Genomic DNA, 16,556 nt, shown 5'->3' with positions numbered 1-16,556 from the left:
AAATGGAAATGCCACGAATCAGTGCATTTGGGAAATGAATGTGTTGTTATCCTGAGAGTAATGAAAATGCATTCCTCATTTTGAAGAACAAAACTGTTTATGGTGTTTTAAGCATTTTCTTTTTTTAGAATTGTTTGTTTGTGATGCATTGTAGATTTAAATCACATCAGTCACGGCACACAAGAACAAAACAACTCGGGTGACCTTTGGGATTTTCATTAAAACTTTATTATAAAAATATAAAACACAGAGATTAAAAGTCAAACATTTCTCAATCCCTACTAGAATTGGTTGCCCCAGGAATCAGTGTATGTACACATACACACAGACTTTGCCAGCATTCTCAGACTTCAGATAATGTGTCCCACATGGAATTGATATAACCGGGATTTTTTTTTTCTTTCTTGCAATAAGCAGACAGTCTATTTACACAAAGATAAACCACCGAAACCAAAACAAAGTTATCCCATCAGTTTGTGAGAGCCACCTGCTTCTGCAGCTATGCAAAATTACACAGGTACACCTTTGATGGTGGAAGCCATCATCAAGGTCTCAATGTCACATGAGTGAGTCCACCTTTCTCTCTAAATATGGAAAAACAGATCCGCCGAATTAATTTACTTCTTTAGGCTTCTTGGAATATGAATTTGGTGCATGCGCTGTCGCTATGGAAACGCCTGGCATTTGTCATGCAGATTAAGGGCAATGGCAGCAATTTTTGTTTGCAGCAGGGGGCTTCAAACCACGTCCTGGGGTCTCCCGTGTGTGCCAGTTTTCACTCCAATCACTACCGCAGCCTCGGAATTATAATGAGCTGCTAATTACGCTTGATTAGACACTTCTGATGCCTTCTGCAGGATTTAAGGTAACGTTATGTCAGAAGGTGCTATGAACTGTGAATAATGAAGGTCCCATATCCACATCCCTGGAGTTTTCATTAGATCAGTTAATGCTTTCATTTTCTGTAATGTGCTGTATGGAAACAGCTTGTGACTCTAAAAGAAAAAGGATGGATTTGAAGACGAAGAAAGTGACAATGAGCCAAACCTGCATTTGTGTTAATAGGTTTCAGGACAGAATGATGGAATAATTTAAAACACTTTCTCAGTAACCTTAGATGATGAAGAGACTGCATGAAAAACCAGCACACACATAGTGGGGCCGCAGGACTGATTTTGTAAACCCCTGATTTACAAAGCTGGAGGAAAGTGTACAGAGGAGATCGGCCAATTACTCTCCTCTTTCCTCACAGTAAAACCACACCTTCAGTTGCAGTGCCTCCTCTGCGTTTTGGTGATTTGATTTTGCGACCCCCCAGATTTTCTGGGTCTTGCCATATCTGCAAGCACAGGCCCAGACGCAGCTCCTCTCTGAATACAGTGACTCCCAGACGGCCTCTCAAACCATGTCAACTTTGTTTCTACAGAGGAATGAACGGAAGATTCTGGAATCTCTTCCAGTGGGCAAAAAAAAAAAATGAAAGAAAAGAGTTTTGTGACAACATTATTATCTCCATCCGGCTTCACTGAAAGGCTTAACACTTTAAACAAAAGATCTGAGAATCTTTTTTTTGTCTTTCCAGAACCCCAGCTTGAATACAGATCATGGTCTCTCTTTAGTACAAAGGATTGAAGAAATATGACTGAAGTACCATTCTAAAAGTCAGCATAGGGTGCATCGGATTGGCACACTGTAATACATGGATTTTGCCTTTCTTCCTTCATTAATGAAACCACGATTTGGGGTGGGGGGGGGAGCAGGGGGGTTGGGAAGGGGGGAGGCAAATGAGTGCTTCAGGTCATTTTCCCTTTCAATTTTAGGATTGTGGTTCTCTCTTGTCATATGCATACATATGTAACAGTCTACATTGTTTTAGGGGATAGACTTGACTAGTCAGGGCATCTTTTCATTTCTGTCATATCTGTCATAGCTTATGTCATCACGTACAGCATGAGAAAGACAAAGAGACAATAGCTTGCGTCCGTTTCCCTCCTGTCTGTGCGGTGGGGTTCAGGCTTTGAGTTTGCACGCGCTCACAGGTACGTGGGCCTTGCGTCCATCGGAGACGCGCGTATTCCATCCTTACACACGCGTGTGGGTGACTCTGAAATTGGTAGTCTTTGTACAGGTTACCCTCTAACTCTCAAACTGAGAGCTGTTTAGATGACCGAATTGTTTCGTCTGAGACAAAGACCACGCAAGTCTCAAGCCAGGGTTTGCCTGACTTTGAGTTCAGTAGGACTCCATGCCAAGATGCACGACTTTCATGGCCTACTTGAGTCACCCAAGCTGGCACCAAATGAATGTTAATCACATGGATCTCAAGCCGGGATCAGGCCCTCGTGCTCATACGAGAATGCCAACCAGTTTGATTACCGGGCGAGTATCTGTTGAACACAGTCTTATGAGGCGTGTTCAGATGGTGAGGGAGAACTCCACAGCACGCACAGCAGGGGACGCAGAAACAGAACCGTTAATAAATAGATATGTTACAGAATACACAGTGGAAATGTACATACACGTGTGTATACATACATATGCACTTTCTATATAATTAAAAATAAATTTTAAATACCGATATTTCGACGTAAAATACCAAGGTGACTGTAGCGAGAGGCAGTATTTTCGTGGAGAACGCCACGTGTGGGCTTTGCCCTTCTAACAATGACAAAGCGTTTGATAATTGTACACTAACCTTTTAAGGTGTAAGATCACTAGCCTGTGATTAGAATGTTCTTAACTGAACATTCTAATGCTGATGTAACCATCACTACTGGCAATTGGAAAGCAAAGGAGTTCTAGAACACTGACTTAGAATTTTGAAAAAAAAAAAAAAAAACATTCCAAAAAGCCTACTCTTCAAAGGGTTGAATTTGTGGGATGACCACAGATACCGAGTGTCAGAGCTCTGAGCCGACTGTTTCTGAACCCGCATGGCCACTCTCGCCTCCCAGACTGACGGCCTCATGTGATTCGCTTATTGCTTTTTGTATCCGTGGTGCTGTGCGAGTGAGAGAGAGCGAAGCTTCTGTGATTATAAAGCTCTGCCGTTTTTTTTTTTTTTTAAGTAAGCAATTCACTAGGACCCCAGCATGCTAGAGCACCAGACTCTTTGGGTTCAGGTCCATTTTTAGTGGTTCTATTATTTTCTGTCCATTAGTAAAAGTGGTCGAGGCAAGAGGGAGTGGGGAGGGGGGTGATCCTTAAAAATGAAATAATACAGCATGGCAAAAAAGTATTGTTTATGTCTGAAGTGCTGCCACTGTGAAGAGACAGGCACTATCTTATCATGGGTTACAAAAATATCACTATTGTGGCTGGGGGAGTGGGTGGAGCCCACTGGTGCTCTATGGGGGTTGTAGAGTGGCCAAGTCCTATATTGTATTGCTCTATGGGTTTGAAGAGTGGGCAGGGGAAGAGTCATATATTGCTCTTTGGGGTTGAAGGGTGGGTGGTGTAAGAGTCCTATAGCACTCTATGGTGGCTGGGAGAACGGAAGGGTAAGAGTCCTATAGCACTCTATGGTGGCTGGTGGTATGGGCAGGGTAAGAGTCCTATAACACTCTATGGTGGCTGGTGGTACGGGCAGGGTAAGAGTCCTATAGCACTCTATGGTGGCTGGTGGTATGGGCAGGGTAAGAGTCCTATAACACTCTATGGTGGCTGGGGGAAGGGAAAGAGTCCTATAGCACTCTGTGGTGGCAGGGGGAATGGGCGGGGCAAGAGTCCTATAGCACTCTATGGGGATTGGGGAGCGGGTGGGTGGCTCAGGGGTCAGTGGCATTGATGATGGTTTTGTCCCGGATTGGCATTCCTCGATACCAGCTGCAGTAGCCCTCCTTTTGCTGGATACAGGCATAGTGTCGGGACTGGTACCCGGGGTGTCCAAAGTAAGAAATCATGTCCGTCCACAAGCACTCGTTCTTTGAAGTCACAAAGCAGGGCAGGTAGTAGCAGGGCTTAATCTACGAACACATAAGCAACACTGCAGATGTAGACGGGCGCAACATGGAAAACTGTGAGCACAATGAACAGGGAGCGCGGTGCAGGTTTGGCTTTCAGCAGAGCTGAAGCAGCGCTGGATCTGCCTTATTCATGAAAACTTCACCAGAGGGGAAGAGAGACCAATCAAAGCAAGACTGTGTTTTTTAGTTAAACTACACATTTCCTCTTGAACTGGAAAATGAGGGACTATCATTGAGCCATGCAGAATCTTGTACCCGAAAGTTGCTAATTAAATCGTTCGTATTTGTCTTTTCGTTTAATACGTAATACTTGAAATATTGAAATTTGGGGGGGGGGTTTACAGTTTCCTTAGGCAATTGTGCTATTTCTTCAGCACAATGGCTGATCGGTTTCAAAATATTGTTTTTCTCCTTCAGAGAAAGCACAAGTTACGGATTATTTATGCATGCTGTCCTAGAGAACGTGGTATAAACACCACGCTCAGTAGGTGGCATTCATCATTTAAATCAAATGTACTAATTTAATTAAGAAGTTCTGTGTGCTTTAGAGGGATTAAATCCTGAACTTTGCGTTTTAGTAAGAGCTGCAAGTGACCAGAAGCATGGGGACAGGAACAAGAGCACAGAACATGGGTTATGCAGATACGTTGTTGCTTTTTTTGTTTCGTAGGTTCAGGCTGCACCAGAAACAGTGCAGAACAGGGGGGTGTCAAACACAATTCCCAAGGGGTCTCAGTGTCTGCCGGTTTTTCTGTGGCTTCCTCTCAAATCAGCTGCCAATCAAGGCCTTGAGCACTAGGTGTGTGGATTCCTCAGCCAATCGATGACTTAAGTGACACACGTAGAAGTCCAGCTGACACCGCGGCCCCCCCAGGACTGGAGTCTGACACCTCTGCGGCTGTAGGAAAGGCGTGAGTGCCATGCAAGCACCTGATTCTAATGTGTGTTTTTTTAAATGGGGGCGGAGGGCCGAGCCCCGTGTTGCTCGTGCTGGCATTCCCAGGCACAGTGCCTCAGACGGCTAGCGTAGCGGCGCATGGGGGCGCAGACAACACAGCGCTGTGCACCGCTACTGCAGGCCCGCATGTTTATTCCACAGTCCGCTCCGGGGCGCGTCTGCGTGGAAGGAATGCGTTCCCCTTTTTTTTGGGGGGGGGGTAAAATAATGAAAGGCCTGCCGTGTTTTGAATCGGGGGGAGAGTTAATTTGGCGTTCCTAAAATCTAAAAAAAAAAAAGAGTCAGCGCTTAGATCCGGCGGGCGGGAGAAGGCCCCGTGGAGAGGATCGTATCTGGAGAAGCGCTTATTTTTACGCTGGGGCCAATTGCTGGAGCAGATGTTTGCAGCTGCGCTGTAAAGCTGAGCATTACGGCTGCTTGACAGGTCTGCGCTGGAGCAGGTAGTACATGAAGAAGCCAGCTCAGAGTCCTATAGAGCAGAACGCCGAGGCGAGACTTTAAATTATTACGTCTCATTTATAATCTCCGCAAAATATGAGTAGCCTCCCTCATCTTTTCTGTGCCGCCTTGCTCTCTTTCTGTATGCTTGTATACTCATACTTTCAGAGTTCCTGGTACACGTCTCCTGTGAGAACTAATCTCAGCTGCACTCCCCTGTTCTAATGACTGATATCTCATTCTCCTTGTGCACTGACATTTGCTGTACGACCAATTGACAGCTACCCAGATGTTTTACGGGTGACGTTAACTCCAAACCTTAAATGTGAATGTAACTGAAAAAAAAGGATGTAATAGCCTGTCATTAAAAAAAAGTGACATCATGCTTGGCTGTGGGCTGCTGGTACTGGGTATAAGAGGCATGTCAGTAAGTGTATCACTGACTAGTTTCTGCCTAGCTCAGATCATCAGTCAAAGCGAGGAGGGGATTACAAACTTGGCGATTCGATTGGGGAGTTTGATTCGGGCGGGAAAGTGGGCGGAGTCTATCGGAGAATCATGGGCTTGAGCAGGGCGTTCCCCCTGGGCCCTGGTCCTCTTCTTGCTGTGATTGGCCCCTTTCCTGGTGCACGGCCTGCCACTCACCCTGCAGTTACAGCCCAGCTGGTAGCGGTGGTTGATCCCCTTCCTCTGGGACAGGGTCAGGCGGTCCCACTTCTCGTTCAGGTTGCACAGTCCCGTGTAGACCTTGCCGTCATAGACGCGTCCTGGCGGGAGAGAGAGAAGGGTGTCAGAAATGACAGGAGGAGTCTAGTCAAAACACCGAGGCAAATTTAGGATAAATTGGGGAAAACAAGTTTCATAAATTACACTAACTGCAAAGAAGTGCTGGACTTTATGGCTGCTTTAAGGAACCATTGATGCCACAGCCATTGTACCCCTTGTGTAAACGCCCGGACCAAGTGGGTAAGAGATTTGACTCTTTTTACAGTGGTAATACGACCTACATCATCTCCAACAGCATCCCCTTTCTAAATGTCCAAAAGTCAAATGTCCATCTGGCTTCTATTATTAGTCCCGACTCCCCCCCTGCGGCTTACTACGGAAGCCAGGACGGTGGCTCTGGGACAGGTGCGCCGGCTCCTTTCTAAACATAGCCGGGGCGCGGCGGCCTGATGCAGCCGCGTATTGCACTTTGGCGGCAAATGGCGGTGAGTCAGAGCGCGCTCGTCAGGATCCTCCGGTCGTGCCGGTGCGAAAGAAAGAGCGCTATCGGGGAATTCCACGAGCGCGGCACCCTGGCTCGGGCGGGAGGTAACCGCTGCGCCGCGACGTCCATCGATCGAAGGAGGACTTCCGAAGTTGTTCTCGCCAAAAGACGCGATGCGTCTGAAGCCCCGTGAACCCCGCGGCGACACCCTCAGCCCGGGGGGTTGAATCCCAATTATAGAAGCCCGGAACGGGGACGGTTCTAACGCCGCCGCTGACACCGGAGCCGCGAACTAACACCAGTGTGTCGGTTGGGACTGTTGCCACGGCGACCGACTTCTACCGTCCCTGCCAAGTAAACAAGTTTAGATTCTACAATGGCGCATTTAAGCCAAGCGAAAAAGGTTTGCCAGCAGGCTGACTGTATCCCAGCTTCAGAAGGAGAACAGTAAACTGTTGTGGTAAATGCCTGCGAGGCTTGCCAGCTTGCGTTGCTTCGGTTCATCGTGATTCACAGGGAGGGGGGAGGAGGGGGGGGGGGAGGACTGTCTTCTCCTTCCAGAAGGAGAGAAAATTACTCATAGAATTTTTGTCGTTTTCTAATTTGTTGTTGTCCTGGCACGGCGGAACGTGGGAAGTTATAAATAGCGGTAAAGATTGCGTGGCTGCTTTTCAGCCAGCCTCGGGGAGTTTAAAACAAACACGCGGGGTCTGCCTGCAGTGGCGCGAGCGTGCCAGAGAGGAGGAGAGGCGCAAAGGCACGAGCGTTTCTCACGAACGCCCAGCGATCTCGCCGGCCCCCTCAGCGCAGGCCCCGTCTGCGTGCGTGTCACACAAACGCAGCAGGTTGCTTGACTTGAAGAGCCCTGTTGCCCAGCTGCATGAGTTCACAGGCAGACTGGGTTTGACCCTTTAGGGCGTGACATCACAGATACGTGATTAGAATGTTCTTAACTGAACATTCTAATGCTGATGTGGCAATCACTGATGGCAACTGAAAGCAGTCGAATTCTAGAACATTCCAAAAAAACCTACTCATCGAAGGGTTAATGGCAGCGCTATATGATATAGCAGCCCCCTGGTTTCTGGCTGAAGAGTACATTAAAGGTTGGGAGCCTTTTACCAGCCACCACCATTAAGCCCATTACAAAGATGGCCGTGCCCCACAGTGCGATCGCTCACCGGTGATCAGGTACTGGTACTTGTTTATGTCGAACTTGACCCCGCACAAGCTCTCGGAGGCATCCGTGTAGATGTGCTGGACGTGTTGGATTTTGTCGAACCCTTTGTACATCTGCGAAGGAGGAGAGAGGCACGGGGAGTCAGAAAGGGAGGACCGAGGGAGGGAGGGAGGGGAAGCATTCATTGGCGGTTTTTATCAGATTTGCAACCGCCGCCCAAAACTGAGCTGCGGAGAGTTGTGTCTGGTGCAGATCATCTCCCAAATGATGCAACTGCATTATGTAAGTGTTCCTGAGGTTGAGCGATGTGCCTGGGCAGCGTATAAAACACATGAAATATGTGGAAGTCAAAACACTGGCGGGTCAAATAAATACTCAGGTCTGTACGTGACATTTTGTTTGTCAGAAGTTATTTGTTCTGTGGCAATAGGAAATGCGTATTTCCATTTCCCATGGAATTCTTTTTTTTTTTTTAAAGTTTATCGGGTCTCTGGAGAGGAAAGAAACCACAGATTTACAGTAGTTAAATGAATTCAAGAAAGAAAACCAGCATCTCTGTAAATGGTAATACTGGTATTTTCCCAACATGTAGGCCTAACGTACTGCAAGTTTTTGGAGTGAATTCTGCATTCGACATTCACACACATTTAGCCAGTTAGCGGACGTTATTATACAGAGAGATTTAAAGTGACTACAGGGAGGTTAGCCAAAGAGCAGAGAAGATGCCATGTTTGTAGACTTATTAATGATCACGTTGCTAGAAGTTACACTGCATAAACCTGCAGCATAGCACTGAGTGCCATAGTGGGTGAAACAGAAAGGAACTGAGGACCGGGTGACTTGAACAGTAAACTAACTGAAATGATGGTGTTTAAAAGTGGGGTTACTGAACCAAGGTGCAGTTTACGCATTAGGAAATTTTTACAGTCTGCAGTGGAATGCGTTTTGGAGTGCAGCTGCCCTGGACTGGAAGGCTCCAGAATGCGGTGTTGCCGTGAGATGGCGGTCTCGGCTTACCTTCGTCTGTTTGACGGTGTAGCGCATGGTGCCGAAGTGGCCGTCCTTCAGGAGCTTCTTCCCCACCACTTTGGCCCGGATCACTGCCGACAGAAGAAGCACAAACGCAGCCAGTCACTCTGACGGCTCCGACCAGCTCCAGCTCGGCGCCCAAAAGCACGTTTCTGTGTCCCAATGCACAGTCTGTGCAAATTACAGGTGCTTCAGTTTACTGTTTTTAAAATGTATTCGTCAAGTTTCTTCCCCACATTTGCCTCCTAAACCATGTTGGTTCGTTCCAGACTTGGCCCACTGATAGAGCTGCTTACCCAATGAGGGATTTTGGCACTGTTTGGCCACTTGATGGTGCTATAGCAGTCGGCTGAAGCTTTAGGTGCACTTTGTTTTATTCATCCGCTTACTGTATCCCTAATGGTTTCACTCACAACCAGAATTTGGGGGATTTTCTAAATTTGCTCTGACACAGGACCTGGTTATTGTACTCCACAAATATACTGTATGCCTGCTCTCTGTGAAATCACACACACACACACACAAACTGTGCTACAGGTGCTCCAGGACTCATCTGGAGGTAGCTAACTGCTGGTACGAAGCTGGATATGAGAGTGTCCTTTACGCTTGACGACGCGTTGATGATGGCGGGCTCGGAGGTGAACGGGCGTTCTCCCGGGCGCCGGTATCGGCGGTGGACTTCACAGAGCGCGTACGCGTCGCGGACGCAGCGGCGCGTGAGGCTCACCTGCTTCCCTCGCCTCGGCGCGGTCAGGAGCCAGGCCGCGTGCGTGTTTGTTCTGCGCGTGGAATTTCCTTCCCGGAATTATACGAGGCTCGCATTCCTCAGCCTGTCAGAAGGCCCGCTTTCTTCAGCCAAACAGACGGTTCTAGTGTCTCGCTGTCAGCCTTTCACTTTGCTTTTATTGCTCTCTGAGCTGTGAGCACAGGCTGAAGCTGAAGGCTTACTCTCAAGTCTGTGAGTAACTCAGTGAGAAGGAGGGAAAACAAGCTGCTCTTTAATATTGTCTTATTTCTGGAACGACACTCTCTTGAATCTTTGTATTGCAGCCCTGGAAGAAATAGGTTATCTTGAAAAGAACTTTCTAATGATGGTGCCTGTTTTTTTTCGTGATAGTACTACAGAGTTGCAGAAATGGTCTTTGGTTAGTCTAAACAGTGTATAAGTGTTGATCTGATAAGTCTTTTATCCCACTCTTGACAGATTGGAGCAGTCTCCATTTTGCAACTCCATTTAGCTTGTGCTGAATTGTGAAATAGCAGTCTTGTTTAGCTGTAAGCTTATACCGAATATGTGAACATGCCAACAGCAAAGGTTTAATATTTTGCATATTGAAGTTCTTTTTAAGTCAACATTCCCTAACAGGGAACTTATACTGGATCAAACAAGCCTAAACAAAGATGGGGCAATGCATGGTTTTAACCGGCAAGAGTCGGTTGAATGTGTTGCACGGCTGTTTCTGATAGGGCGGCAGTGATGTCATCGGTGCAGTCATGTGTGAAATGCCACATCTGCTTGCGTTCCTGGAATTCTGTCATTTATTTGCTTAACCTTTTGAACTTGCACCAAGGGCAAGTTCTCTCGCATTGTTAACTCTTGCATTGTTAAGAGTAGTGCTTGATATAGACAGCATGCTTGCCTTTAAATATGCCCAATTCCAAATTCAAATTGACTGATTCAAATTCACTGGGCCTGCAGTGATTGGCTTTACTGCTGGATGTTACTGCACACAACTACAGTCAGCTGCCTTTGGTTGAAATGTTTATTGAAATATTTATTGTCTGAACATCAGGATTTCCTAATCAATCAAGAAAGAAACCGTATCCCTCCCAGATGTAACTGCATTCATCTGCTGAAATGAGCTTCCCACCCGGTCTGCGTACACTTGACCTGGATAGAGGGGAGCGCACAGTCGGCTGGGGGAACAGATGAGAGAATCTCGGTCTGCTTAAAGCAGGCAAATTGAATTATGTCGTTTCTCGAGCGTTGGTCACGGGTGTATTAATGATGTGTAAAAATGAAGAGCCCGGGACTTGTGAACACACCCGCTCTGGCTGGTGTGCAGCGGTTGGCAAATAATCCAGAAAATTTTGACCCACTGACCTATATAGCAGGCAGATGTGAGGAGGTGGGTATGGGGTGATGAGCCTTTGACCACAAGCGTTTGCAGTCAGCAGGACAGGGCCTGTGACCTCACTAAAATGGACGCCTCTTGACTCCGGGATCCATCATTTGATTGGCTAAAGATTGTCTATTGGGCCCCGTCACATTGGCCACATAGGTTGGCATCACCGGAACCGAAGGGTGTCATTTACTGATTTCACTGATGACGGGTAAAACAATAGTACACTGTGCCTTTACGAATTCCATTCCAACAAACAAATGAAGATGATGATGATGATGATGATAATTGTAATGCGAGGGGAAATGATAGTGAACCTTACTTGAAACCGGTCTGGATGCCTTTCCAGTATGTCTTCCCCCAGGGATAAAGAGAAAGTCCCGTCTGGACCTTTCCCTGATAACGTGTTGTGACTGAGTGCTAACTGCCCGCAGTGGCCGGTGAGCCCCACTGCACTAGCTGCGCAGTGGAAGGTACTGTAGGAGAGCGGCCGGCGCCTAAAAGAACAATGAGCTGCTTTGTGTTCCTGCATTCCCGCGCGTTCTGCACCCGCTCAGCACGCTGGCACAGGCTCACAGCCCTCAGTCCGTCTCAGCCTCGCTCACTCTGTCCCAGGTAGGCGGACAGTTAGGGGTCGGGTTGGGGGGGTGGGGGGGGTAACTGCAGCACATAAGGGCTGTAATTAGGGTCATTCGACCCCCCCTCCCCACCGAATCAGCCTGCGCCTCCCGCGTTTGTTTCGCACGGCCACTTAGCGTCCAATGAGAGGCCAGGAGGAGGAGGACTGGCTCCCTGACGACGTGCAGCACACACAGCACTGGTCCCCTTTAATCAGCAGCAGAGCTAATCCCCCGCAGTGAAGCAGTACTGAGACGTGTTTGCCTGGTACAGCCTATTAGAAAGGCCCCGGGTCTGTGCCAGCCTGGGTCCTGGAGGGAAGGGGCTTACCTTCACCTGCCAGACCCTTGAGCAGGATGTTAAACCCCAAGTGCTTTTTTAGCGGATGCTAATCTGACGCACGTTGATCTTTGGAGAAAACGGCGCCTGCCACTGAATTAATGACCTGTTTTACTGAATTCTGTTTCTGTGCATGTTTACGGGTTATGGAAACGGGGTCATTTTGCAATGTTTAAGTATGCAGTACAGATGAATTATAGGGGGTGGCATGTTCTGTTTTATGGAAATTCAGATGATTCATTGAGGAAATGTATGTCAAAAGAGTAAATTTGCCACTAATTCTGATGAATATTTCCTCATGCCAAACTATGAATAAATTGGCTATAGATAGATAGCTATTTCAGTCATTTCTCGATGTGGAGCAAACAGGTGGTAATCATTTACTGATGTATTTGAGATGAATTCCTCTGATAATTTGGTTCACTTGCTCTAAACACGTTAAAAGGAAAACTATATTTCATAAATCAAGCATTATTTGAATTTCTGCCATGTCAATATTATTCTCCCGCTGACTTAATAATGTGCAAACTAAATGAGTCCAGGTCTTCTTGCTCCTGGCTGATGCTGCTGTTTTTGTGTAATTACTGACAAGTGCTTGCCAGAAAAGAGCTGTCTATTGAGAACAATGCCACAAAGTCAGCTGTGATTGGGGGGAGGGGGAGATAGCCCAGAACACAGTGTACGAAGTATAAATTCCCAAAATAAACAGAATAGACTCCTGTAATCTTAAGGGAAAGTGGCGTTGTTCTGTTTGGGAGTTTATTGTCTGAGGTACACAGACCCAAGCTGTAGGTCAGCTCCATGTCGTTAGTGAACTTTATTGGTGGCTGAATGAAATGTCACCGTTTGTTTTGTAAAGGTGCCGTTAGACTGTGCATGCCCGTATTTAGAGTTAGTTATTCAAAATATATGCCAAAGGGTCAAGACCCAATAAATTGTATAATACCCTGCACAGTCAGTCGTGACCATGAATGCAAAAAGCTCGTTACAAATGTGAAAATCTCTAGCCAGATTTAAGAGCCTCTTTGAATATGATCCAATAGGATAACATGCTTGGCAATATGATAGGTGGCATTATAGCTTCATAGATATCCTTGAACATATTGTCCACTGACATAATGTAGAAAGAACTACGGTAATGCAAACGTCTGTAATTCCCTTGTGATGGGAGCTGGGCGCTTTCACAAAGCGCACGCGCGTTTGCACTCCTGGCTTTGAAAGCGGAGAGGCATTGATGCACGGCGCAAGTATTTAGCGCTGCTTGCGAAGGAATGACCTTGAAACGGGGATTTCATGGGGGCTCAGTAGGGTTGTGGGCACGCACCGAAGTGCCTCCCGATTTTGCCCGACGCCGTGCCATTCTCTGGCATTTGCGCGTCTGGCCTCGGAGGAGAAGTAAAAGCTGGCAAAGGGTCCCTCGCAGAACCGACCGTTTTATTTTTAGTTAAATCGCGTCAGGATCACGGCGCGGTTTACGCGCAAGACAATGTGCACCGTGACCCCCAATCCTAGAACTCGCGAGAATGGAGATAATATGTGAAGTAAATCAGCCATGCAACCACAACCAAAGACACCAGTAAGCTGTACGCAGCGTGGTGACATTGTCATGGTGCTCGCATAGTAATTCACTCAAAGAAATATAAACAGTTTGTCAAATATTTGTCCAAAATCTAGAGCATTCCATCTCTGAGCACATTCCAGCTCAAACAGGATTTGCTACTTAGACCAAATAAAAACCCCATGATATCCCAGTCAAAGTCAGACTCCCTCCCCATGCATTGCCGTGGTTTGAAATTCCAGGCAGGTAGTTAAACCTCCGTGTTTGCATTTGTCACTGCTATTTGTGTGTGCATTGTATAATCCCCGGCAGATAGGCTGGTAACAGCATCTGAGCAGCTCCCCAAGGTAACATTTCTTTGTAAAACCACCTCCTGTTAAGAGACCTGCCGGAGTCTCCTGCCAATACGTCTGCGCTGACCTCTTTTTCACTCCGCATTTCTTTCCCGCAGGAGCTTCTGGCCCCCGGTAATCATTTGGGTTTATCAGATAAAGCTTTGTTCCCTCTCGAAATGAGTTTCGACTCGCTGAAGCCAAAGCAAGTAACGTCAGTCTCTGGGACGTCAAAATAATGGCCCCAATGTTTATTAATGGAAGGCTCAAAGTAGTTCCTTGATAAGACGCCGACTATAATAAAGCGGGGAGGGGGGTGGGCGGAAGGTTTGAAAGCATGACCTAGTAGCAGGTCTCGTTGCGCAAAATAGCCAGATACAAATTCCGCCAAGAATATCGGAGCAAAAAAGAGCGGCGCTGGGAGAAAATATTCCTGGAATTATTGTAGAACATACCACACACTTCATGCAGTGGCCAGATATAAGCAGTTCCACCGCATGCACAAGTTACTCTGACCCAGCGCGCGTCCCATATGGCGTAAACCAGGTTTATTAAAACCTTTAATGACCAACGTGTGCAACCGAGACGTTCACCTACTGAGAACTGACACTGACAAGCTCAGTCAAGCGCAGCGTCTTTAAACCAATTATACAAATTCCAAACATAGTATGGAGTAAACTGAAATCGGTTTTATGCCATTAATTTAAAAAAAACTTCGCGACTTCTATACAGGATTAATGTGCTTCTGAAGTTGCAGGGATTCGTGTCCTAACAGTACACTCAAATGCAGCACACTCGTATCCGACACATTTTGACTTGATCCACCCCCCGTTTAAACCCACAGTAAAATACTTGGCCAGCTCCTGGCTGTCCGCTCTGTTTTATAGCTCAGCAAGTGGTCATTTGCCCAGAAAACATAACACTCGCGGGGACCGGTTTCCATGGCGACCGTTAACTCTTCCCCTGACTTCCAGAGAGGGCAAAGAAGGTGGATTCATCTGGCTTTACTTGAATACGGACACATTTGATTATAGTGATAATATACCCTTTTTGCGATTTTCTATCCTATTGATGAAGATTTTACTTTCTGTCATGTGGAAAACTTTAATCTGGTTTACATAAATACGAATGCATGACGAGGTCAGCTATTGAAATTGGAATAAAAAGGCTTTCGAGTTTCTCACCTATTGCTGAAGATGGTTTCATGTAACTTTTTTCTTTTAAAAATCATCCAATGTGTTGTCAGAAGTTACCCTGTATTGTTGTTTTTTACTTACGAACCAATTTGCAAAATGTCCTATAATATATTATGCTTTGTACTTAATAGCCATGCAGTTTTAAATGCATGCCACGTTAAAGCCATGCCTAGCATCATAAACACTGTTCAGCAAACCAAACCTGCGGGGAGCAATTAAGAATCGTACCGTGATGCTTGTTGTGCGTTGTATATTCTTTAATAACAGCGTTATTTTAAAAGCATTGTTTAAAGAAACATCTCTTTCCAATATGTAATAGAATACCCTTACCTATGTCAGAGTTGCAGTAAGCATCCTGTGGATGAGACTGGAGGCACGAGCAAGCCTCTGTGAACTGTCTGATCTGCAGGCTGCTGAGGACAATCAGCAGATTGAACAGAGTGCAGTGAAACGACTGCATTCTCGCGCAAATTCTGCTTATCCGAAAACCCCTAGCAAAATAAAGAAGGCAAAGTTTCAGCCGCGAACTCGAGCGTCTCCGCGTTCCTTTTGCAGCGCCGATTAGTTCCACTCCGCTCGCGACGCCAGTAGAGATTCGTCTGTCACTGCTCCTCTGCTCGTGAGTCACTTATTAGATATAGAGCGCGAGACGTCAACGCCACCCACCTCTTAGCCCAGCTGCAGCGACGGCCAATCACGGCGCTCGATGATGCCATTTAAATAACAGCAGCATGAGATCTCCTGACGTTGTCTATACAAAGGCAGGCTTTTTCCTCATATTTTGCTTTTCCCCCGCAGGATGATTTCGGTTTTATCAGGGCAATGGCATTCCGCAGTGAGTCAACGCTGGAGGAAACTCCTCGTTAGATAAATGACCACATAGACTGGCCCCAGATGTCATGTTACTTATTTAGACTGTGACATGTGGGAGAAAGTATTTACTCTTTACATGCATTTGTGTGTGTACACTTTGTGTATTCACTCATACATTCACACCCAACTGTGATGTGTTCTTTTATTTTTGTGACGTGATAATGAGGTTTCTTTGGATTTTCTGACAGATGTGTTTAAAAAAAGAAGAAGCAGTTGTGGTGTGGGGATGGCTGGTTTAAGCAGCCACACCTGCCCTGGGTCAAGCTAATTAGACCTGGCCAATTGGATAATTGGTGAAGAATTAGATAATTGGCCAGGCTAATTGGACCCAGGAACAGGAGTGGCTGCACCTGTGCGTAGTGAGGTAATCACTGCGCACAGGTTAAATCTGCCATCCCCACCCACACCAGGCAGCTTCGGTCATGACTGTTTTAACATCTGCTCATTTGGCTATACCATCTTGCCAAACCCTCGTGGAATAAATGTGGACTGTTTTAACATCTTCTCCCTGTGTCTCTGTGCTGGAGGGCCCCAAGAAAAGCCACTTCGGTGGCCTGTGGCAGGCGTGTTTGCCACAGTGGCGCCCAACGTGGGGCTCCTCCGGCACAGCAAAGAGGCACAGGAGGGCCAGCCAGGAAGCACACTGGAGGAGGGGCGGCTGAGGTGTTCCCGACAGGGCTTCGGGCGGATCCTCCGGGCCAAAAATGGGGAGCTGAAGATGACCAGGGAGGGGAAGG

General features: G+C 46.8%; 2 protein-coding genes across 8 annotated transcripts in view; one reads left to right on the top strand and one right to left on the bottom strand.

Annotated features, from left to right (window-relative positions):
• LOC135245929 (synapsin-3-like) overlaps positions 1-16,556 on the top strand; it is an 87,241-nt gene that overhangs the window by 30,711 nt on the left and 39,974 nt on the right. The gene's annotated exons all lie outside the window — the stretch shown is intronic.
• On the bottom strand, positions 206-15,574 carry LOC135245931 (metalloproteinase inhibitor 3). Its single transcript, XM_064319322.1, has 5 exons — positions 15,277-15,574; positions 8,769-8,851; positions 7,753-7,864; positions 6,007-6,128; positions 206-3,965 (listed from the first exon to the last, which is right to left on the bottom strand). Exons 1-5 carry the CDS (start codon positions 15,404-15,406, stop codon positions 3,768-3,770), a joined length of 645 nt encoding a protein of 214 aa, XP_064175392.1. The 5' UTR covers positions 15,407-15,574; the 3' UTR covers positions 206-3,767.

Source organism: Anguilla rostrata, chromosome 19 (assembly GCF_018555375.3).
Source record: "Anguilla rostrata isolate EN2019 chromosome 19, ASM1855537v3, whole genome shotgun sequence".
NCBI lineage: Eukaryota > Metazoa > Chordata > Actinopteri > Anguilliformes > Anguillidae > Anguilla > Anguilla rostrata.
Note: the sequence above shows the minus strand (reverse complement) of the source record. Positions and strands in the feature narration are given on the sequence as shown.